Source organism: Geotrypetes seraphini, chromosome 4 (assembly GCF_902459505.1).
Source record: "Geotrypetes seraphini chromosome 4, aGeoSer1.1, whole genome shotgun sequence".
NCBI classification, from domain to species: Eukaryota; Metazoa; Chordata; class Amphibia; order Gymnophiona; family Dermophiidae; genus Geotrypetes; species Geotrypetes seraphini.
The window spans coordinates 183,323,467-183,348,798 of NC_047087.1; the positions used below are offsets into that span (position 1 = coordinate 183,323,467).

General features: G+C 40.9%; 1 protein-coding gene across 8 annotated transcripts in view; it reads left to right on the forward strand.

Moving 5' to 3' along the window:
• Positions 1 to 25,332, forward strand: part of LOC117359572 (inverted formin-2-like) — a 99,117-nt gene continuing 73,785 nt past the window's right edge. For 4 of the 8 annotated variants that reach the window (XR_004539265.1, XR_004539266.1, XM_033942572.1 and 1 more), the window contains exons 1-5: positions 31 to 209; positions 5,059 to 5,170; positions 15,224 to 15,710; positions 21,722 to 21,864; positions 21,967 to 22,028. Coding sequence is in view for 6 of the 8 variants with exons in the window: in XM_033942572.1 (XP_033798463.1) it covers positions 178 to 209; positions 5,059 to 5,170; positions 15,224 to 15,710; positions 21,722 to 21,864; positions 21,967 to 22,028 (836 nt within the window). In the remaining 2 variants the exon portion in view is untranslated. The other 4 variants (XM_033942573.1, XM_033942575.1, XM_033942574.1 and 1 more) reach the window with 4 other exon arrangements.

The following is a 25,332-nucleotide window of genomic DNA, read 5'->3' on the forward strand; positions in this document are numbered from 1 at the left end:
AGGGAGGGGTTTAAATAATCCCCGATTGCATAAAGAAAAAGAGGTCTATGAGGAGGAGATAGAAATATGTCAGAGCACTGATGAAAAATAGTTTCTGGATACTTATTAGCTTGTGTTTCTATCTTGGTGTGTTTGCTGAGCCCGTCTGGAGCCTGATTCACTTCATCCTAGTCTCTCATGAAGTCACCTGTAGTTGCCTGGCCCAGGTGGTAGGTGCTTACTAAATTAAAGCTCTTTTAGAAGCAGGGACTACTAGGACTGGCTGAATAAATAGTCACCAACCTAGGTTTGAGCTTTCTTAAAAGGGATTTTGTTTCAGATTTCTGGGTTGATCATGAGGTAAATCAAAATGTTCAGGTAGCAATTGTGGTAATGGTTTATGAAATGGATTTTAAATGACAAGGACTTCTATGATGGATCACTTTAAATACTTTTACTAGTATATAAGTAGCTAGTTCTGTTTAGGAGGTACTGGTAATTCTAATTTTAAAAAAAATGGTATAGCTGTCTCTTATCTTCTCTGATTAGAAATAGAGGTGTTCAACTATATGATTTTTAGTTATTAACAATAAGCTCTAAAATTCTTACTGCTTATGAGAAAAGAAGGTAAACAATTTTAGTTTTATTATTGCTAGGTTATTACATTGTGAGATCCTGAAAAGTATGACAAAAGCTCTAAGCTATAACCAGCTGAAGCTTTTATGAAACAGTGTTGTTTTTTTTTGTGGTTGTACTTTTTAAAATGGTGTATGCCAGTGGTCTCAAACTCAAACCCTTTGCAGGGCCACATTTTGGATTTGTAGGTACTTGGAGGGCCTCAGAAAAAATAGTTAATGTCTTTATAAAGAAATGACAATTTTGTATGAGGTAAAACTCTTTATAGTTTATAAATCTTTCCTTTTGGCCAAGTCTTATTAATAATAATATTGTAATTTATAGCTAAAGAGACATGATCAAGAAACTTTTATTTTACTTTTGTGATTATGATAAACATACAGAGGGCCTCAAAATAGTACCTGGTGGGCTGCGAGTTTGAGACCACTGATGTGTGCTATCTGAATCATAACAGAGAAAAATAATATGGGGGTATAAAAATAAATCCATTAGAATAAGCATGTTGGGACATAAGTGGTTTTATTTTGACTCTTAGCAGTTAATGGAAGCAATATGGTTTCTTGATAAATGTGATATTTGTATAGCCAATAACAGTATAAGATGGATACTTATTACCATTTGTATACAATATGTGTCTGTCCCAAACAGTTTACTATATAGAATCATGATGGCAGATAAAGGCCAAATGGCCCATCCAGTCTGTCCATCCACAGTAACTATTAACTCTTCCTCTAAGACAGGGGTGTCCAATGTCGGTCCTCGAGGGCCGCAGTCCAGTCGGATTTTCAGGATTTCCCCAATGAATATACATGAGGTCTATTTGCATGCACTGCTTTCATTGTATGCTAATAGATCTCATGCATATTCATTGGGGAAATCCTGAAAACCCGACTGGATTGCGGCCCTCGAGGACCGACATTGGACATCCCTGCTCTAAGAGATCCCACTTGCTTATCATAGGCAGGGAGATAGTGATATACCAAAGGTCATATGGCGCATGGAGTAGGGTGTTGAAGAAAGGGTGTGGCAGCAGTCCAGGGTAAAGGTGCCAACTGGATCCAGATTCACAGGACAGGGTTGATCCAGGCCTGGGCTTACCCTATTGCATGCTGGGATGTGTGGCCTGGGCTTATCCTTTTGCATGCTGGGGTGTGTAGTCTTGCTTTTCTTAGGGAATGCAATGGGGAAATCAGACTCGCAATAAAAGCAAGACTACACATCGCAGCATGCGATGGGGTAAACACAGTACTGGAGCAACCCTGTCTGTGAATTTGGATCTAGTTGACAATCTTAGTCTAGGGAGTCAAAATTAATTGAAGGAGGGGTAGGAAATATAGTAACATAATAGATGATGGCAGATAAAGACCCAAATGGTCCATCCAGTCTGCCCAACCTGATTCAATTTAAATGTTTAAATTTTTTCTTCTTAGCTATTTCTGGGCAAGAATCCAGTACTGTGCTTGGGTTCCAACTTGGGCACAGAGGAAATACTAGAAAGGGAAGTATAGGAGACAGAGAAGGGAGATGCTGAACATGGGGGAGAAAACATACACAGAGATGGAAGATAGAAGACATGTAAGGAGACCTTGGCAAGTGAGTTAAGAGTAGATAGAAGGAAACAAAACCATAGCCCGAGATCAATGTAATGTGAAGAATAAAATGACCAGACAACAGAAGGTAGAATATATCAGATTTGAACTATGGATCCTGCTAGAGATGGTGTTGGACCTAGCTGGGAACCACAAAGCCCAGGTTGTGCTTCTTTAGCTTCCAGCTGGCTTAGGGCTCTGTCTGACCAGGGGGCAGTTGGAACTTACACTATTCATGCCATGTGTGATTGAAGTATTCTGTTTAGCTATGTAGCATTCTGAAATAATTTGATTTCAGTTTTCTCGATAGTAAAGGGGGATTAGATTGGATTTGTGAGGGAAGATGGGGGGTTTGTTGATCCTTTCTCTATATTTGTGATTTATAAAATGACAATTGTACAGAATATTGTTTCACTTTCATACTTTTAATAAAAATTCAATATAAATTCATAAATATTCGAGGCATGTGTGGATGGGATCAGATGGATTGCGGGGATGGGAACTGAGCTCACAGAAGGGGACCGAGCTCATGGAAATAGGGACAAATTTTTTTTCTCCATGTCGTTCTCTACTCCAGAAGCAAAAGTCCTTCAGCATCCCAGAAGACAGTTGCCATGACTTGCCTGCAGATTTCTCTGTCTTGAACTTTTTTGGGGTGGGGATAACTAGTGCTTCTACTGCATTTGACTCCCATTTTGAACTCAGGATCTCTGTGATAGACCCTCATCTGCAGTCACCAAATGATGAAAAAAAAATTAACTTGGTCTTCACAGAGCATCTCCATGTTCTGGCAGCAGTGGACCCTCGTGGCCTTCTGACATGGCATCGGCATTCTTGGAACTCATCTTGCACTAACCTCAGACATGCCCAACTTTTCATGAATTATTTTCCAAACTGTACCTGCCAAGATGCCCATTTCTTCAGCTATTTGGGAAACTTTAATTTTATATGTCTGACAAAATTTCTTTGAAGTTCCTTCCAAAGGCTGTCCAGTGTGAGGTTTATCTTCAATTAACTCTCTACCCCACTTAAACCACTTGTTTCAAACTTTTATTTTATAGGATGATGGGGCAGACTCACCATAAATTGCAATCATGTGTTCATGGATCTCCCGACATCCCCCACCGCTGCCCCAAGCTCTCCCTGCAGAAGTGTCGGACTGACCAGCATTCTGCTCCCCAACATCAATTCTGATGTCAGAGAGGAAGTTCTGGGCCAGCCAATCGCTGCCTGGTTGGCCCAGAACTTCCTCTCCGAAGTCAGAATTGACGTCAGGGAGTGGAATGTTGGACAGTGCGATGCTTCTGCAGGTAGAGCTTGTGGCGACAGTGGCTTGGTGGTCTGTTCCCCGACGGCAGCGCAAACCTAGTGGCTCGGGGAGGGCAGGGAGAAATAAGGGAAACAGAAAGAAAGGGGGCATGAAGAAAGAGAGAAAAAAGGGAAGCAGGGAGACAGAAAGAAAGAAGGGGGCAGGGAGAAAGGAAAAAATAAAAGTTGGGGGAATGAGGTCTGGAGGAGAGGAAGCATGCAGGAGGCTGAAAGAAGGGAAGAAATATTGGATGCACAGTCAGAAGAATAAAATGCAGCCAGAGACTAATGAAATTACCAGACAACGGTAGGAAAAATGATTTATTTTCAATTTAGTGATCAAAATGTGTCTGTTTTGAGAATTTATATCTGCTGTCTATTTTGCACTTTGGCTCCCTTTTACTAAACTGCAATAGCTGTCTATATTTTGCACTATGGCTCCCTTTTTACTAAACTGCAATAGCGGTTTTTAGCAGTTTAGTAAAAAGGGATGGGGTATATTTGTCTTTTTTTATGGTTGTTACTGAGATGACACTGCATAGAGCCATCTGCTTTGACCTCTTTGAAAAAAAACCCCTGGAATATGAATGATTAATATTTTCTCTGCGTTTCCGTGTGCTTTTTGGTTGGGGTTTTTAAAAAAAAATTTTTATTGTTGGTAGATCATTTTGACTTGGCCATTTTTAAAGTAGCTCACAAGCCCAAAAAGTGTGGGCACCCCTGCTGTAGAACATGACACTTTTTCTAAAGCTACCATCCTTGTTTTATCTGAAGTAATCATAGGCACCAACATATCAAAATGACTGTGTCCAGGGAGGGATAATGTTGTTTAACTTGGCCTCCCAATATTGAGGAAGCTTGCTCAAAATTGGGAGGGGGGGGGGGTGTTCAGCATCCACTGGCTCCAATGAAAGTGTGCACATACATCAGTACTAGATTGGTGCAGCTATTTGCTTCCGAGCTTAGCACAGTTCATTTCAACAGTTTGAGTACAAAACTTGAACCAAAATTCTTAAATAGACTATTAAAGACCTCAACTGTCATTCTATAAGTCATGTACAACTCTAGGCCCACTATTCATGTTCAGTTTGTGTGATCTATAGTACAGGGGTGTCCAACCTTCTGGCTTCCCTGGGCCACACTGGCTGAAAAAAAAATGTTTCTGAGGACGCGCAAACGCTGCAGCAAGACCAAAAGAGGGAGCTGGCAAGATGGTAAACACCCGGGGGCAGCAGAGGAAAACACTGCATCGCCCTCGACCGGGGCCGCACAAAATACTTCACGGGGCTGCAGGTTGGACACCCCTGATCTAGTATATTTGAAGATGCCATTGTGGGGGAAGAATAGGATGCTTTTGAACCCACATCTGTTGGTAGCACAGTGTACTAGTGTAGCTTTCAGATGGAAGAAAGGCCTGCTTACCAGCAGAGTACACCAAGATGTAAGCTCAAATCATAGTCAAAATTTCTTACTGTGGCAGCTCTGAGGGAGTCCTGTGATCTAATTTGTTTTTCTTCATTTTGTGGTTTGTTTGTTTTTAAATTAGGAGCCAGTCATGGACCCTCTACTCTCCTTTCTTCAAGGCCCTTTGTGCTTGGACTCCTCATTCCAGCCTTTGGAGTTTGTCTTCGGTTGTACTGAATTGCTCGCACATGCTGGTACGGACAGCATAGTTCTTGTAGCTTGAATCCATAGACAGGTTTACGTTGATGCTTTTTCCTTTCCGAATGAATAAATATGACTGATTCTACATTCTATGTGTAAGATCCAGAAAGAAAAAGCTGTTAGACATGGATAATCCCTACTTCTTTATTTATAAAGTCTTATATCCTACCCACCTACAAATCTATGCAGATTACAATAAAACACACAATCCAATTACATATAAACAAACATTAAAATGTAAACCAAAATAACAATGCTATTGTTTTATCAACACAATATTGTCTAATATCACAATTTAACCTGCTGATAGGACTTGCTAAAAAAGAAAATGGATTTTACCTGTTTCCAAAATGAAAGTAGTGATGATATTCCACAAAGACGAGCCTTATATCTAGCTCTTTTCATGGTTGATCATCTAGTCTGAGATATTGAAAAGAAGGAATATCTCAAAGGCCTCTTTCTCCAGAACCCAATGGACTTGGGAGACTGATGGCCTACTCACAAAAATCTCATGCAACAGCCTCTAAATTAAAACCAAAATGTAAAATGAATTTTCCACAAAATCAGAAGCCAATGCAATCTCTTCAGGATCGGTGAAATGCGTTCATAATGAGGGATTTTTATAATTGGCCAATGCAGTTGCATTTTGGGCAACATGTAATGCACAAAGTAGGGATTTCCCCCCCCCCCCCCCCCACACACACACATTGGGCATCTAGAAAATTACCGTATTTTTTTTGCTCCATAAGACACACCTGATCATAAGATGCACCCTAGATTTAGAGGAGGAAAATGAGAAAAAAACCCATTTTAAACCAAATTCTCCCTGCCAGGCTCTGCACCCTGTCCCCCCCTCTGGTGGTCTAGTGGTAGACAGGGCAGGCAGACCTAGTGGCAGGCAGGCAAGGCCCATAGGCAGGGCCCCCCACCCTGAGGCAAGCAGGCAGGCAGGCAGGGAGTGCCCCTCCCCCATACCTTATTTTAGTTCCTCTGGTGGTCCTGCCCTTCTCTCTGGCTGACTCCCAAACTAGCTGCAACAGTGTCGGAGCGGCGCAAAAGGCAGACGCGAGATTTTCATGCACCTGCTTTGTCCCGCGCCGCTCTGAACGGCTGCCATCAGTTCTCACAAGTTTATCCAAAAACGACTTGTGTTGATAGCAGAAGAAACTTAGTGAATCTAACGTTATCAGTTGGGGCAACCTAATATTTATAATTTATGCTGTCTTAGGACCTCTTCTTTTCTCTCTCTCTTCACCTTTCTCTCAGTGCCCTGATCTCCTCCCATGGCTTCCAGTATCGCCTATATGCTGATGATTCCCAGATTCCTTTACACCTTAAATTTCACCTAAAATCCAAGAAAAAGTCTCAGCCTGTTTGGCTGACATTGTTGTCTGGATGTCCTGCTGCCACCTGAAACTAAAAATGTCCAAGAGTGAGCTGCTCCTCTTTTCTTCTTAAACCCTCTGCCCCTCTCCCTCCATTCTCCATCTCTATAAATAATACTGTTGTTGCTCCTGTCTCCTCTGCATGTAACCTTGGAGTTGTCTTCGACTTGACCTCTAATTTTCTACGCACATCCAACAGACTACCAAAGCCTGTCACTTCTAGCTCTACAACATTATCATAATTTGCCCCTTCCTCTCTGAGCATAGTACCTTACAACTACCGAATAGACTTAGAAATAGCCAAGGTTATTAAATAATCTTCATTCTCCTGCTTCCCCATTGTAGTTTACCCTTTATGTTTTCTTTACTTTTAAATTGTAGTTCCCCCCCTCCCCCACACACACTTTCCTATCATTTCACGTTTGTGATGCAATGTTTAGTCAGTATTTATGTGTGGAGGGGCATAATTTAAAAAAAAACCCAACAAAAGTCCAATTCCCCTTTTGGCCTAGGCCCTAAATGCTAAAAGTAGAAGCAGGGAAAATGTCCATTCTCAAAAAAAAAAAACCGTCCAAAAGGAGGTGTGTGTTTGGAATTTTTTTTTTTTTTTATAATGGCCTGCCTCTATGTTCGGCTACTTAAATGCCCAGACCACCATTACATCTACACTAACAACATATAATCAACCAAAAAAAGTCTAAGTCCCAAATGCCCAACACAAGAGCTTTTAAAAGTAGGAGGGGCAAGTCCTTCGCCTAAAAGCTGGATTCTGTAACTAGTGTCTGTCAAAAAGAACACAGGTTACAAAATCTACCTCCCCCCCCCCCCCCCAAGCAACGATCGCAGCAGGAGAGATAGCCAATCTCTCCTGCCTCCTGCCGCAATCCACCCCCACCCCCCTGATTGGATCGGGCAGGAGGGAGCCCAGGCCCTCCTTCCCGGCAACTCCCCACCCCTCCCGACAACATCAGGGCAGGAGGGAGGGAGCTGCAACCCCCCTGATAACATCCCCAGTACCTTAAGAAAGTTGGACGGACGGGACCCAAGCCTGTCTGTCCAGCAGGCCCGCCATCCTCAGAATGGTGGGCCTTAGGGTCTGATTGGCACAGGTACCTCAAGCCCCACCTTGGCCAATCAGTTGGCAGCACTTCGTTATCGCGGCAGGGGAGATGAGCCATCTCTCCTGCCGCGATGGTTGCAGTGGAGGGTGGGCGGGTTGCTGGGGCCGCTGAGCTCATCATGGCAGCCACGATCAGCTCAGCGGCCCCTTTTTTGGCACTTATACCTATTTTGACTTGGTCTAAGTCAAAACGTATAAGTGCTGACTAGTTAACCTGGCAAATGTTATGGTTATACCTGCTGTACAACTATGTCTAGGTCGGCCCACCTCCCGCCCTTTCCCCTCCTCTAAAAACGCCTCTTTTTGCTCTATGCGTTTAGAGGCAGAGGAAAGGCCTAATCTGGTTTTAGATACATCTAAAACCAGCTTTGGTTATGGGTACTTGGGACGATCAGGCTTTTTGATCATCCAAGTACCCATTTAGGCCACTTTGTAGATTTTTATTATTATTATTATGAGCCCCTTAGTGTTTTCCCCTTATTTTAATACAATCTGTAAAATGCTTAGAAATCTTGATTTGTTTTATCAAAAATTTTAATAAACTTGGAAACTTACAGGTCTGCTGAACTGCCTTGCCCTCCTGCAATCTGTGCAAAATTCTGATGCGCGACTTATCTTTTGCCAGTCTCACTACACCCACTCTACCCTTCTCCTCAAATCACTTCACTGGCTCCCTATTCGCCTTTGCATACAGTTCAAACTCCTTTTACAAACCTACAAGTGTGTTCATTTTGCAGCCCCTCAGTGTCTCTCCTTATATGCCTCCCAGAGAACTCCGTTCCTCAGATAAGTTAGAAAAGCCATAGTGCTGACTGAGCCTTGAAGATAGTTAAATGGGCTGTATCAGACTTGAATGAGTGTTATTATACAGGTCTGATACAGACCATTTAACTTTTTTCAGGAAAGCTATCTTCATGGTTTTTCTAACTGACTAGTGTTTAAGCCCGTTAGATTAACGGGTGCTAGAATATATGTGCAGACTTAATAGTTAAAACAATTTACTAAAAACTTACCACAAGAACTTTTATATCCATTGCATCATTGATTTATTATAAGTTTTTCTATTTTTCCTATTTGTTGTTGCATGTAGTGGGCTTAAGAAATTTTTAGATTTCCCTTTGTCCAGCACCGAACGTGCGCACACAGAAAATTGTTATGGCAACCACAGAACGTGTCCCGAGGAAAATGTAGAAGTAAAGTTGGTTGCGCTGTGAAATGCAAACAGCATTAAGGGATCAGGGAGTAAGGCAGAACTTAAAAGAGGAAAACCTTTGCAGAATTATTAGTAAGTTTATAGTTGCCGCAGCGGCTCCTCTCACGATCCCTGCCTGCGTCGGATCGTGAAAGGAGCTGCCGCCGCATCTTTGAACTTATAAATAAAATGCAAAAATACATTAAGAGAGTGTTCTTACAGGGAACGATAGCAGCGGTGACGGCAAAGTTACTTTAAGGAGAGGGAGGAAGTAGTTAAGTTGTCCGATCTCAGGCTTTTATTAAGGGAGCACAAACAGGGAATGACGGCGGCGGTGACAGCAAACTTACAGGAAGAGAGGGAGAGAGTACTGTAGGGCACATGTGCACTCCTACCTGCGGGTCCCTACATTGCGGCGATGGCAAAGTTACTGTAAGGGAGGGAGGAAGTACTCTAAGTTGACCGATGTCAGGCTTTATCCTTCAGATGCCAAGAGCAATAATGGAGCACTGGTGCGCGAGGGAACGACGGCCAACTTACAGGAAGGGAGGGAGTACTGTAGGGCACATGCGCACTCCTACCTGCGGGTCCCTACAGCTCACAGAAAACGGGCGCACGCAAGTGGGAGTGCGCATGCGCAGCTTAGGGTTTTATTATATTAGATTCTCTGAAGAAGTACTAACGAAATGGATCCGTTAGTCAGTTTTTGTGCCAGCAAGATAAGTGGTTTCTATGTTTCATGAATTTTTTGATAGTACAAATAGTCAGTTCCACTGATAAATTTTGAAATCTTTATTTATGATTAAACTGCTATTTTTGCACAGAACTTTTTATATGACGTCATACAACTCCATTATTAACTTTGACAATCACAACAACTTTATATAAAATTATAAAATTTACTAAAAATTTTAAAAATATTAATTATAGCACTTAATGAATTATTGCATTCATATAAAAAGGATGGAGGCGGCCCAATGATTGAAACCATAACATTGCATTTGTCAATAGCCTTTAGCTGTTATGAGATGCAGCAATACAATCTGAGGTTTTGCCTTCTTCCATTTATGATCTTAGTGCAATTTAATTGACAGTTAATTTTTGTTTCATTCCACTTTTTTTGTGTATCAAATACCAAATCCAACCATGTGGGTAGGTCAACACAGTTTAGTCCAAGTTAAAGGTGAGAATGCAAATAAGAAAATCGGTAGAGTATTAGTCTCGCATAGGTCAACATACAAATTTAAAATCGCCATGTAAACTTTGTGCATTCATATGTAATCCCATGAGAGAATATGGATTTGATCAAAGGTGAGTTGTCATTTGTAAAACAAACCAGGGGGACATTAACACAAAATTTATGGTTGGAGATACAAAAATAACACTTCATAAACAGTCAACAAAAATAACACTTCATAAACAGTCAACAGAAAAACACAACATGGAAACCTATATCAGTTTTACCAATAATCCAGTTTTTGGAAAAGAAAAAAAAATAGAATAATCTGGAGGACAGTTGAGGATATTATCAAATTCACCCAACCAGGACTCGTATATTAATTTTCTCGGTGGTCAATTACGGATGCAAAAGCTGGACACTATGGAAATGAGACTGAAAGAAGATTGGCTCATTTGAGCTTTGGTGCTGGAGAAGGACTTTTTATGCATGCCACGGACCACCAGAAGAACTAATAAATCAATCTGGATAAGATCAAACAGCTATGTCGCTCGAAGCCCAAATGATAATTACGACTGTCTTATTTTGGTCACATAGGCAGAGGAGAAAGATCACTGGAGAAGGACATCATGTTTGGGAAGATCAAAGGAACCAGACAAAGAAGGTGAACCTGCAATCAGCTGGCTGGACACATTGAAAATAACCATGGGGATGATGCTGAAGGCTAACACAAAAACAAATTCTTTTTAGATCTGTTATTTAACATATTCTTAACTCCTCTATTAGCTCTGGCACAATCAATTGGATTTACCGTCTTCGCATATGCTGACATCCAATTACTCCACCCCATCAATCCAGGAAATAAACACAGGAAATAAATCCAGGAAATAAACTTGACAAAATTAGCTCTTGGCTGATCCACAATAACTTTCTCTAAATGTAGCAAAAACAAGGGGTATCTTATTCCCAGTCTCTGACAAAGAAAATCTGAGCATAGACTTCAACCCCATTCAGACCGATGCTAAAATCAAAAACTTGGGGGTCATCCTCGACAAAGACCTCAATTATCATGATCAAATAACCATGATAACCCAATGATGTTTCTACAAACTTAGATTAATTTGCTCAATTACATCGCTCCTGGACTCCTCTTCTATTCAAATCCTGATTCACTCACTTGTCATTTCCCAAATTGACTACTGTATTTCTCTATATCACGGCATCATAGAAAAGGAAACCCGCAGACTTCAACTCATTCAAAATATGGCCATCAAACTCGTATATAGGGCCCCTTTACTCCGAAGCACACTAGCTCCCTATATCACATCGAACAACATACAAAATTCATCTACTAGTCTTTAAGATTAAACAAACAAACTCTCCAGCCTTTCTCGATAAAACTCCTTATTCCCTCTGTCCCATCATGTGCCTTACGATCCAACAATCAAAACTTACTTAATATCCCATCCATAAGATAACTATTCTACACGCACAACACTGTTTTCTCTGTCACAGCCTATGGAATGCTGTACTATCAGATATCAGACTTGAAGACTCCCTTGACAAATTCAGAAGCAAATTAAAGACATTCCTATTTAGAGATGCCTACCAGCTATAAAAAAAAAAAAAAAAAAGGGATGTCACATCAACACTCCTGGCCAGAGTATTAACCACAAACCACTTTTAAGAAGCATTATCCCCTCTCTATTGTTACAATATCTCCACCCCTTTTTACCTCCCTTTTAATTTTTTATCTCGATGTACTTTTACTTATCCTTACCCATGGGCCTCTTTGTTACCATATGTCTTTGTCTGATCTGTCCTTGATATTTTAACTATGAATGTTTCCCCTTTCTTTTTCTTTTTAAAGTTTAGCATTATAAACTGTCTAGGTAACCTTTGATAGATGGTAATAAACTTGGATAGGACTCGAACATGAGTTGATTGGACCTAAGAGGTGTAACTTACTTAGACTAACAATGTTACCTAGTAACTTATGGAACTTTATAAGTCTAAATACTATGAAAATAAGCCCATAGTATACAAAGCCACCATAAGAATAAGAAAATATTCACAAAAGCAAAAAGATGCTAAATGAAATCCAGTGCTAAGTCCAAACTAAATTTGTTGGCATGATGGAGGCACCTGATCATTTGGTTTGTCATGATGATAAGAAACTGCAGAATTTTACCTGTTGAATAATTTCTGGGTGTGATTCAGGGTACATTTGTAAAAGATTCTAAGGGAGTTGTGAACCAGTGTCAAGAGTAATGCAGTGATAGGATTATAGAACAAAACCATAAAATAAAACCTAGTTGGTTGTGTCTGCCCATAGGCTGGTTTAAGATGGAGTACAAGGAACTTGCTACTTTTGTGAAATCTTTATTTTTCCTCATTCTGTAACTTGGCACCTATTATTAGCTCAAAAAGAATCCCTTTATAGAAAAAACATTATCAAAAACATCCGATACAGTCAGTGTAATGCCATATAAGCATCTTAGACAATTTAAAATTGTACTTTTATTATCATAAATAGTATATATCATATTATTAATTACAATCTTATCTAATAACATGCACATATAATGAATAGACTAAAAACACACAAATAAAATCCAGTGCTAGGACAGCCAGGCGTACAAATAACATATAAATTATAAAGCACTTAACTTGGATAGGATGTAAATTCCAACTTAATAGCGTTCATGATGAAGTGCAATGATAAATACTGTTCCTAGGCCATCCAGCAAACGCCAGCAAATCCAACAAGTCCACACCAAGGTTCAGAGACCATTGAAATGTGCGCATGAATGTAAAAAGTGAAAGTTGAAATGGGAATTTCACCATCCGTGAAGTGTAAACAGAAGTGCTGGTTCAATATTAGTGCAAAAGCTCCAAGCACAGAAAATCATCACAAGACTCACCAGACTTATTGCTCTTCCTCTCCTCGACACAGGCTGTGTTTCGATACCATTCTTTATCAAGAGGGAGAACTGGGCGGGCAAAGAGACAAAGCAAGGTCTACCAGGAGTAACAGGAACACGCCATGCAAACAGCAAACCTATTATTAGGTGTCAAAGTGCGCACATAGTTTTAATTTTTAATAGAGACATTTTATATTCCACTTAACCAAAAGTTTGAGGCAGCTCACAAATAAGCTCTTAACACTACATTTCATAATATCATTGTGCTTACACCAAAGACATCCATCAAATAATACAACCATACATAAAAACTACAAATTTATACTGTATATAAAATCATGCAAAATACTTTTGAACAACCAAGTCTTCGGTGAGCGGCAAAAGCATAGTCTGATATTGCTCTAATGCTCAGAGATAGCGTTCTGAACCCTTCCCTATAATTGTCATATTAATCTCCTTTACTCAAACAGTCTGAAGGAATTACTAAATTAATCTTTTGTGAAGATTTTAAAGGTAATAAAATTAAACACAGTTTTTTGTAAACTTGAAAGAGAAACTCCATATACAACTTTAAAAATGAACGACAAGTTTATAGAAAGCTAGTGGTCTTGCATATTAGAAGCGCCAGTAATTTGGCATTTACATGTATAACTGATAGGTGCTATTCCATAAAGTATGCACCAATGTAACTGCGAGGGGTTTGTCACAAGTTAACAGTAGTTGCACCCATTGCATGGTACATTTAGGCATGCCAATTTACACCAGCCATTGAAATATTGTAATTGGGCTCATTTAAATTTTGCTACATCAAATCCATCTTTTCTGCTAGCATTCTATAACAGTTGAGGCATGTCTAAGTGCAGTCATAGAATGGGTGCTAAGTGTGCCCCATTGTAGCACCTACATCTTGGTTGCAATTTATAGAATTCCCTCCATGGCTTCTAAATCAACAGAGATGGTTATATTGTATACTTGCAATAACCCTGGGTATGACCTTGGCTGTGTCTTCTGTCCTTCAACCCATTTTACCCAGCAGCAATAGATTAACAGTAGCATTGTTTCCTGGTCCCTTTGTGTGGTGGTGCCATGTTGAGGAGGCAGACTTTTTTTCCAAAGCAAAAATGACTAATACATGATTTTAATGTACTTAAAATCATGCATATTCTTGATTTGGTTTGGCATTCATTTTTATGTGAATTATAATGTACATTTTGTCATTTGTTTGTGTGGTTGGTTTTTTTTTTGTGTTTTTTGGGGGGGTTGTTTGTGTTCTCTTTACTTTCCTTTGTGATTGATCTCATTCATCTGTTCCCTCTTTAAGATTTTGGTTAACTAGTGGTGCTGTCCTATCAGGAAACAGATTTCTGTTTTCCTCTCCCTTAACTGTATTTCCAAGAAGCCCATATACAACTTATAGCACTTCAGTTGGAATGCAGTAGTATAAACCCTTAGCTCCCTTTTATAGATGAGTTTTCAGCATTTCTTTCCGAAGCTTAAAGCAGTGGTCTCAAACTCAAACCCTTTGCAGGGCCACATTTTGGATTTGTAGGTACTTGGAGGGCCGCAGAAAAAAATAGTTAATGTCTCTTATTAAAGAAATGACAACTTTGCATGATCCAAAATGTGGATTATCTGAAATTAGTTTATAAATCTTTCCTTAATTGCTTCTGATAATTTCAGCTATACACAGCAGAAAGCAGTGCAACATGCAGAAAGTGAAAAACTATCAAAGTATCAACTGCAAGAGACAAGATTTTGGACCAACTATTTTGAGGCCCTCAGTATTATAAAGGATGATTGATTCTTTATGGAAAACTTGTGTCTTAAGTGTCCTCCAGCACCGGACACACGCACAAGCTGCACTGCCTCCAGTGGTTACCTTACGTTCTGTAACATTGCCCGCCTCACTGCTGTAACCTCACGCAAGCGCTTTCCTGCGTCTGCACCCGATTGTGAGGTGGAGTGGAGAGGACAATCGCGTACAGACGCAGGAAAGCGCTTGCGTGAGGTTATAGAAGCGAGGCGGGTAATGTTCCAGGACACGACCGCCGGACACTTGAGGCACTGGTTTTCCATAAAGAGTCATTCTTTATAATACCGAGGGCCTCAATAGTACCTGGCGGGCCGCATGTGGCCCCTGGGCCGCGAGTTTGAGACCACTGGCTTAAAGTATACTTTTGTTTTGTGTTTAAATGAGAGAGAGAAAACTGATATCATTAACATGGAGTGTTTTTTTTTTTTTTTTTAGAGGAAGAAAATGCAGGCCAGAAAACTGCGGAAAATCTTCCATTTAAAGAAACGCTCAAGATATCGAAATTCAGGCCAGAGCAAGTATATCAAAACTCGCAGAACTCTTAAAACTAAAGAGGCTTGTGTTGATCAGAGCCCACTTACAACTCCCTCCCAGCCCAAAGGAGAGAAAATTTCTCAAAATGACCTTTTATCGTCATCAGATAATGCAGAGAGTGTTGCACAGACTCTACATTTAGCCTTGTCAGTTTCACCAAACAAACAGGTGCTGCCTCCACCTCCTCCCCCGCTTCCTGCTATTGGGACTGCGTCATTGACTGTGGGGCCACCCTTGGCACCGCCCCTGCCCAGTTTCCAGAGCAATTCAGTTGTTCAGAGAGCTAATTCTAAGGGATATTCAGGCAACTCCAGTAAGAAAATCAACAAACCAGCTGTACAGATGAAAACTTTGAACTGGCAGGAACTTCCCTCCACTGAGATACAAGGTAAGAAAGATACCTTCCACATACATCCCTCTAATTTGGTAGTGATAGTGGATGGGTACAGGATGGTAAGCCCTAGCTATCTAGACCAGTGTGTAGAAAAATCTGTGTGCCGAGGCACACTAGTGTACCTCATGAGATTCCAAGCAGGGGGAAATATGAATCTTTGTACCCACTCTCTTTGGGCTCAGGCTCACCCTAAATTGACCATATGGCTATATTCCTTGTCTATTTTGAAACAATACTCCTACTCTTCTAAATTCTCATACCCTCGGCACACTGAGGAGAAAGAGAGGCACCTGCCAGTTGACTTCCCTACGTGTCGGCGCTGCCCGATTCGCCGAAGCCTGCATGTTTCTCCCTTCTCTAGCATCCTCCAGCTTCCCCCCCCCCCCAGCCTCCCGATCTCACCTTTTAAAGCTAATTACAGCAGCCTGCAGAGGATCATTGGTAGGTAAAATGATTTAATTTTCAATATAGTGATTGAAATGTGTCAGTTTTGAGAATTTATATTTGCTGTGTATATTGTGTGTATATGAAAAATGGATGGAAAAAATTGCATTACAGTTAGTAAATGGGATGGGATCTGGGCCAGAGCTTGGGTGGGCCTAGGGAGGTCTGTGGTTGGGGTACTCAGTTGATATTTGTTAGACTTAGGGGGTACTTAGCTTGAAGTAGTTGAGAAACACTACTGTAAGCAATCAGCTGGCACCAGTGCCTGTCCTTCTCTTTGGCCCTCTTCCCTGCTGGCACCCCGTATTGGCGTCTCAGGGCCCATCTGGAGGGCCTCTGCACATAAGCGGACATTGATGTGTGAGGTCCATGCAGTTCTGGGTGCCTCGAGCCGTGGCCACTACCTTTAGTGTGCCCTGGCTCAAGAAAGTTTGAGACACTGATCTAGACAGTAGCATTGTTTTTGGGGTGCAGTTAAGTGTCTTATATTAGGTTGAGAAAGATTTGAAAAGTTCAGAATCTTTTCATGTATGCATGTGGTATCCATTTATTTTTTGACTTCTTTTTTTCCATGGTCCATCATTCCCCTTTTCCATTCTGTTGCCTGTCAGGTTTATGGGTGTCATTCATCTACTCCTTTTTGCTGCATGCAGGCCCGCAGGTACTCTTTGACTCTACATGCTTGCATTAAGAGTCTTTCTATAGATTTTTAGTTTGAAAAGGAGGAAAGTGCAAATTATAGGGTAATTTTTTTAATATATAGAATAACTTAAGATTCTTCTCTTGATAAAATTTACCACTCAAAATAAACAATTGCAACATATATAGTGGAAAATCAATGTCTCCACTTGATTATTGGGCTCAGGCCCACCCAAAATCAGTGTTCCATTGGCATGGCTAGCAGGGGTCTGCACGCCCTGCCAGCCAAAGACTTACCCTGGACAGCTGTTCTATGCTGCTGCTGCCTCACCCCTCATGCTTGCTCAGTTTGTGCACATGTGTAGAGGCTGGTATATCAGCGGCCTGGGAATATTGCAACCGGTTGCATAGGGTATAAATATTTTTACCGAGAGGAGGTCTTCAGTGGCAAGTCTTGTGGATCCTCACCAATTTGGGTATTTCTTTTGAAGTGAGCAGGGGGAAATATGAATCTTTGTGCCTACTCTCTTTGGGTTCAGGCTCACCCTAAATTGACCATATGGCTATATTCCTATTCTCTTTTGAAACAATACTCCTACTCTTCTAAATTCTCATACCCTGGGTACACTGCTTCCTCCACCAAATTCTCCACTTACCTTATTTTGGTATCTTGGTGATACCTATGGTCTTCATGCTACTCTTGAACATAAGAATTTCCACTGCTGGGTCAGACCAGTGGTCCATCATGCCCAGCTCCCACAGTGGCCCTTAGGTCAAAGACCAATGCCCTAACTGAGTCTAGCCTTACTGCGTACGTTCTGGTTTAGCAGAAACTTGTCTAACTTTGTCTTGAATCCCTGGAGGGTGTTTTCCCCTATAACAGCCTCTGGAAGAGCATTCCAGTTTTCCACCACTCTCTCTGGGTGAAGAAGAACTTCCTTAAGTTTGTACAGAATCTATCCCCTTTTAACTTTAGAGAGTACCCTCTCGTTCTCCCTACCTCGGAGAGGGTGAACAACCTATCTTTGTCTACCAAGTCTATTCCCTTCATTATCTTGAACGTTTCGAGCATGCCCCTCTCAGTCTCCTCTCTTCAATGGAGAAGAGGCCCAGTTTCTCTAATCTCTCACTGTACGACAGCTTCTCCAGCCCCTTAACCATTTTAGTCGCTCTTCTGTGGATCCTTTCGAGTAGTACCATGTCCTTCTTCAAGTACGGCGACCAGTGCTGGACAAAATATTTCAGGTGTGGGCGTACCATGGCCCGGTACAGCGGCATGATAACCTTCTTCAATCTGTTCGTGATCCCCTTCTTAATCATTCCTAGCATTCTATTTGCCCTTTTCACCGCTGCCGCACATTGCGTGGATGGCTTATCGACTTGTTGACCAGTACTCCCAAGTCTCTTTCCTGGGGGATCTCTCAGAGTACTGCACCAAACATCCTGTATTCGTGTACCGACATGCATCACTTCACACTTATCCAAGTTAAACCTCATTTGCCATGTCATAGCCCATTTCTCGAGCGTGTTTGTCACATTGCAGGTCTTCGCAATCCTGTGTCTTCACTACTCTGAATAACTTCATATCATCTTCAAATTTAATCATCTCGCTCGTCGTACCAATTTCCAGGTTGTTTATAAATATGTTGGAAGAGCACGGGTCCAAGCATCGAACCCTGCAGCATTCTCACTCGTGACACTTTTCTAGTCTGAGTATTGTCCATTTACCCCCACTCTGTTTCCTATTCACCAACCAGTTTTTAATCCATGTGAGTATTTCACCCTCAATTCCATGGCTCCCAATTTTTTTGAAGTAGTTGTTCATGCGGGACCTTGTTGAACACCTTCTGAAAATCCAGATACACAATGTCGACTGGGTCACCCTTGTCTATCTGCCTGTTAACTCCCTCGAAGAAATGCAGCAAGTTCGTCAAGCAAGATCTTCCTTTGCTGAAGCCGTACTGGCTGGTCCTCATCAGATTGCTTGATAATTTTTTTTTTTTTTTGCTTGTGTGGCAAATTCCTGCCAGCAAATTTAAGCAAGTTTTTAACAATAAATGGAGAACTCCACTGTTAGATTGCAGTTGTTTGCCTTATTAACTTTAATGGACCAAAATGATCTGAAAAATTCTGACTCTGAAAATAAACTGAACCAACCTCATAGAAACATAGAAACATAGAAATAGACGACAGATAAGGGCCAAGGCCCATCTAGTCTGCCCACCTTAATGTCCCTCCCCTACCTTCGCCCTATGAATAGATCCCTCATAGAAACATAGAACCTCTTCCTTTTTTTTTTTTTGCTGTGCACATTCCAAGTATAGGAATGAGGGCTGTTGCTGTTACTTCTGGGGATCAAAGCTTAGCAGTGGCAGTTGGTTTGAAACAATTTTGCAGAAAGGGCTGGATTTTTTTTTTTTTTTTCCTTTTGGCCTTTCCTGTGGCAAAGAATCATTTATCACTTAGAATGATCCACAGGACACCAGATTTTATCCCCCTTCAATACTATTCCATGTTAAAAAAAAAATTTATTTAATAAAAAATTAAATATATCAAGCAACACAACTTGTACAGAAAATATTATTAAAGGAGAGACAATAAGAGGGAAACAAATCCCTTTCCAAGAACAGAAAGAGTAGGTAAATATTGCTCTATTCAATTACAAATGGAAATCCAATAAACAAAAGAAGATTCAGTCAGGCAATTCTCCCATCCTATTCTTAACAGCCGCTTAAACAACGTACTGATGGTGGTCTACCACAGATCTACAATTTTATTTTTCTAGTTACTTAAATAGAAATTTAGACATTCTATGGATTGGGAGATAAGAGAAGATCCTGAGAAATATTACTTACCATATTATTTTGACATAGGAGGGAATTCATCAAGCAGCATTAAGACCTTAAGTTGCATTGTTTATCCCCTATCCCCTCCCCCCCCTTTATGAAGCTGTGTTGGCTGACGATTAAAAAAAACAACAAACAAACCCCAAACTGCTAAACACAGCTTCATAAAAGTGTGTTTGTGTGGGGGGTTAATGCGACTTAAATGGCCTTTTATTAAGGTGCGCTACGGGGGTTAGCGCGTCAGACATTTCATCACACGCTAACCCCCTTGGCACACCCAAAAACTAACGCCTCATCAATGGAGGCGTTGGCGACTAGTGTGGTAGGCGGTTGAACTCGCGGTATTCTGCGCGTTAACCGCCTACCACAGCTTGATAAAAGGAGCCCTTAAAGTAAAATACAGCAGCGATACTGAAGTGTCTACAGGTTAGGCAGTAATGAGGTGCAAAACCTATACATGTTTTGCATCTCAATACTATGTAAATACCCAAATGCAACTTAGGGCTCCTTTTACTAAGGTGCGCTAGCGGTTTTAGCGCACACTAGACGCTAACGCCTCCATAGAGCTTGTGTTAGTATTTTCCATGTAGCGTGGGGTTTGCGTGCGCTAATCTTCAGCGCGCGCTAAAAACGCTAGCACACCTTAGTAAAAGGAGCCTTTAGTGATGCACTGCAAGTCACGTTAGGGCCCAAAAACCACAGTAAAATTTTTTTGCTGGGGTTATTTCACCAACCAAGTGCATCAGACTGCAAAGCTGTGACCTGATGGCTCCCAGGCCTGCAATTCCCCCTCATTTCAATGATCCCCCCACTTTGTATTTTTTCTTCTTTATCTCTCTTAACTGACCATTTCATTACAATGATGAAAGTACCCCATACCATGATACTAGATGCAAGGTTTAATTTCTCTTTGGAGTACCTCTGTTCCTCTAAGGGAGCAATTCTATTAAGTAGGTACCCTGTTGTCTCCCAGGGCCAGATGCACTAAAGTCGGCGATAGTCAAAATTGGTTTAGCAACAATCATTGGATGATCTTATCATGAATAGATCATCACAGTTGTTAAAAATAGTTTCTATAAATTGTGCATAAGATCATTAGAAAAGGTCTTAGAACCAGCTGCTTTGAATATCCCAATCCATTCACTCAATCTCGAACCTAGATTACTGTAATTCTCTTATATAAAGACTTTGCACAAAATGAATTAAGGCAGTTACAAATAATTCAAAGTACAGAAAAAAAAAATTATTACAAAATTGAGAAAGTTTGATTGTTATGCTCCTCTTGAGAAACACACACTGGCTCCCAATTTCTTATAGAATTACGCATAAAATAGCCCTATATATTTTTTTAAAATTCTTGATTGGTTTTTAATCAAAAACAGTGTCATACAAATGAAAGAACAGGTAACATAAATATCATTCATATAATATCATAATATATCCTAATATACAATACAAATAAAAATAAAGTTACCCAAATATCACTATCAATATTTCCCCTCCCTCCAACCCCCCCACCCCCCTGGATGTGTAACGATAAATAAACCACCCACTGTATGTAACTGACGCAAAGCCCTCCCTCTGACGTCAGCTCTGACATCGGGGAAGACTTCCGGTCGGCTATGTGTGCTACTGTAGGGCAGGTAGGAAAAAAAGACGAGCCTCGCATCTCGAATTGCATCCAACCCCCGTGAGATCCCCGTGACCCGAAGGGGGAACCCATGGGATCCCCAGCTCTCTAGTTCAAATATAGCACAGTTTTCATTGAGTTTAGTTTCTTTGAGAGAGATTAAGATGCCAGAATAAATAAACAATACTGCATAAGCTTTGTCAAGTAAAGAGCATGGAGAAAAGAGTGAAAGGCTCATGATCAAAAAAGTTTCATACAACCCTTAATTGAGACAAAAAAAACATGTCTTACACAGAGATGAGACTTGAGGAGTAAAGGATAGTCAAAAATGATTCCAAGATATTGAAAATAATCTATCAGTTATTGTCATTCTTAGCTGTAATTGTGGCTGTGAGCTCTAATACTGGCTGGTGCTCCACCTTACTATAATCCGTTTTTTCTTCCAGAAAAGGACTCCATGTGGGCACTTGTGAGCAGTGGTGATGAATCCATGGAGCTCGATTACACCAGCACAGAGCTTGAGTTCTGCCTTTCAAAAGCAAAAGGCTCAGTGACAGAAACTTCCGCAGCAGAGAAGCAACCAAAGCAGGTAATGGCTGATACTTCCCCTCTCTCGTGACAAAAATGAAGGTTGTGACTAGTTTGATTAGTAAACTTTTTTTTTTTTTCCCCCCCTTATTTTCATGAAAAGGTCACATTTCTGGATTTCAAGAAAAGCCTCAGTTTGAATGTATTTTTGAAGAAACTTAAAAGGTAAGGCTATCTAACTTTTTATTCCCCCTTTGACAGAGCGTGTGGTGTTATCAACAGTCCCCAGTTAATGAAAAGCCTCTAATGGGTTGAGTCATGGACCCCTTTAAGAATCTGATGAAAGACAAGGGGGAAGCCACTGCTTGCCCTGTATTGGTTACCCAAAGGGAAATATCAAAAACAGTAAAAGACAAAAATCCCCAGATATAAACCTAGAAAGGTAGGTAGCACTGCAAACAAAAAAGCCACAACCTTTAAGCAAGGAAGAAAAAATATAAATATATAAATGTGAGGCCTCAGTGCAATAGTGAAAGCTATGGTGCGCTGATTACCAGTGCTCCTGGCTTACCATTTTGGAGCGGGGCTCTTTCACAGGTCACGCTGTGCACCATCATGGGCCCCACGTGTGCACAACTAATAGTGAATGTAATTAATAAAGTGCAAGTGCAACAAACAAATAAATATATATATTAAAGTCAGCAAATTTGGAATGCAGTGCTATTAACACTTCAAGGTTAGGACTCAAAACCAGCGAAAAGTAGTAACACTTATCTGCGGTGGCTGCCATGACAGTTCGTATCCAACATTCTCAAAATCTCAGAGTGATTCCTCTATTTTCAGACAAGGCATAAACGCAAAGTTAGTAGCTCAACGGGTCTAGTTTCAGGTCAGAATACCCTTCTTCAGGAGCTTAAAATAAGAAGAAACCTTTCATGAAGGGGGCAAGCTGCAGGTTTTTAGAACGCTGCCAGTGAGACAAAATGGAAGAGATGCAGGGCAATTTTAAAACAGCTGAGAATTGCGTCGTCTTAAACAAGCTTTATCAACAACATACACACAAGCAAGAAGGGCTACAGCAAAGCGCTCCATTCAATGGTGTCATTCAGTCCAGCAGGGCTAATAGTACTGGATTGTTGAAAGGGATACTGTTTACGTAAATGTAGATAAGATCTTTTGTCACCAACCCAGGTTTCAGGGATTTGTTCAAGTACCAGCCACCTTAAATCCTGAAATGTATGCACTTTTTCCATGCAGTGAGTGACCATCGGAGCATTAATGACCACATGTAAAAGCCTACTCTTATGTTCAGACAGTCTAGTTTGTATCTGGCGCATGGTAGAACCCACATACATAACGGAACAAGGGCAAAGAAGAACATTCACCACCCCCATGGATTTGCATGTGGTGCATCCCTTGAGTTTATAAGTTTTCCTGGTGCGAGGATGTTTAAAAGTGTCCCCCTGAAGGAATAGCTCACATACAACACAGGTTCCACATGCTTTGTGGCCCTGAGGACCACAAGACCCACCTATAGCTCTCAAAGCCTTCGCAGTGGGAAGATGATTAGTTAAATTCTTGGGTCTCGAGTAGGTTACACAGGGACCCTCGCTGAATACAGCATGCATGGATAAAACATGCCAGTGTTGGCGGATACTTTTTGTCACTTGGAAAGCCTTTTCAGAGTAGGAAAGAACACACACATGCTTTTCCAACGGGGGTCATGCAGAGGAGGTAGTAACAAAGTAGGATTGGCGTAAAGAACTCTACGATAAGCAGTCCATTCAGGGTAAGATCTTGCCCGAAGTCGTTGAATTAATTTTTTGGCTTGTTTCTTATAATCTTGATCAGTAGAGCAAATACATCTTATCCTGAGAAACTGCCCTATGGGTAAAGCCTGTTTTAACCTGGGTGGGTGACAACTATTATATGCCAGGTAGGTGTTTTTATCCGTAGGCTTACGAAATACTTTGGTGGTAAACTGTTGATCCATTTTGGTAATTTCACGTCCAAAAACATTATTTTGCAGTGCTACCTACCCTTTTCAGTTTATATCTGGGGATTTTTGTCTTTTTTTTTTTTTTTTACTGTTTTTGATATTCCCCTTTGGGTATTTATTTGATATTGTGTTAATATTCCTCCTGTTGACTTCGGGAAGAAGGCTTCTGGGCGGCAATTTGCAGCAGCAGTGGTGGGTGTGAATTGGCGCTGGAGGGAGATAAGGAGAGAGACTGGCAATCAGCAGCGGCGGTGGACTGGGGGGGTGGGAAGGAAGGAGGGAGGCTTTTGCTTTTTTTTTTTTTTTTTTGCGCGGCAGGGAAGGAGGTAGGCAGGCAAGCAGATGGCTTTGGCGTGGCAGGGAGGTAGGTAGGTAGGCAGGCTGGCTTTGGAGAAGGGGGTGGAGGGTGGGACAAAGTCTGGAAAGCAGTGAGGGGGACATAGGAAGGAGGCGCTGGGGCATTAAGGACATAGGAAGGGGCACTAAGGACATAGGAAGGAGGCACTGGGGACACTAAGAACATGGGAAGGAGGGAGGGAGGGAATAGAAAGGGACAATTGTTGGGCCTCAGTGCAGAAAGAAAGGATGCACAGTCGGAAGGAAATGCAACCAGAGCATGAAATCAACCAGACAGCAAAGGTAGGAAAAATGATTTTATTTTCAATTTAGTGATCAAAACATGTCAGTTTTGAGAATTATATCTGCTGTCTATATTTTGCACTATATTTGTCTATTTTTCTATAGTTACTGAGGTGACATTGCATATTTTAAAGTCATCTGCTTTGCCATCTTTGAAACCACCCCCCCAAATATAAATGATGATTAACATTTTCTATGTGTATAGTGTGCTGTGTGGTTGTTGTTTTTTTTTGGGGGGGGGGGGATTGTTTTGTTTTTTTTATTATTTTATGGGTACCATTATGAATTAAGATATTATGTGTACATGAAAAATGATTGGAATAAATTAGGGGTGGGGCTAGGGTGAGATTGAGGGCGGGACTGACAAGTAATAGATGTCCCATTTTGATGAAAAAAATAAATGGTCACGTTATACATAATCCAACTATGTTGAATGCTATCAAGAATCTAACCCTTTAATCTCCAACATACACACATTACTTATCAAAGAAACCGGCATGATATATTCTGTGTTCCTCAAAGAACTCTTGAGTGCTGGAGATTCATTCTCTTATTTCACCCTTCACTTTTATTTTATTATTGGTGGTATGTTTAAATAAATATCTAGGCAGTTTACAATAATAAATAAACATTAGATGGTAAGAGGAAACTTGGAAGCTGACCAAATAACAAAATCCCAAATAACATAATGCTAAGATGCCAATATGGCGAAAGGGAGTGAAAAGAGAAACATGACAATGTAACAATGCTATGCCAGGCAGAATGTGTACTATGGACATTAAGGCCTGGATTCTGTATAGGACGCTGGTCCCGGGTGTCCTATACAGAATCGGGCCTACACCCGGCCAAAGTTAACCCGATTCTGTAACCGATGTCCATGTTGCAGACGCC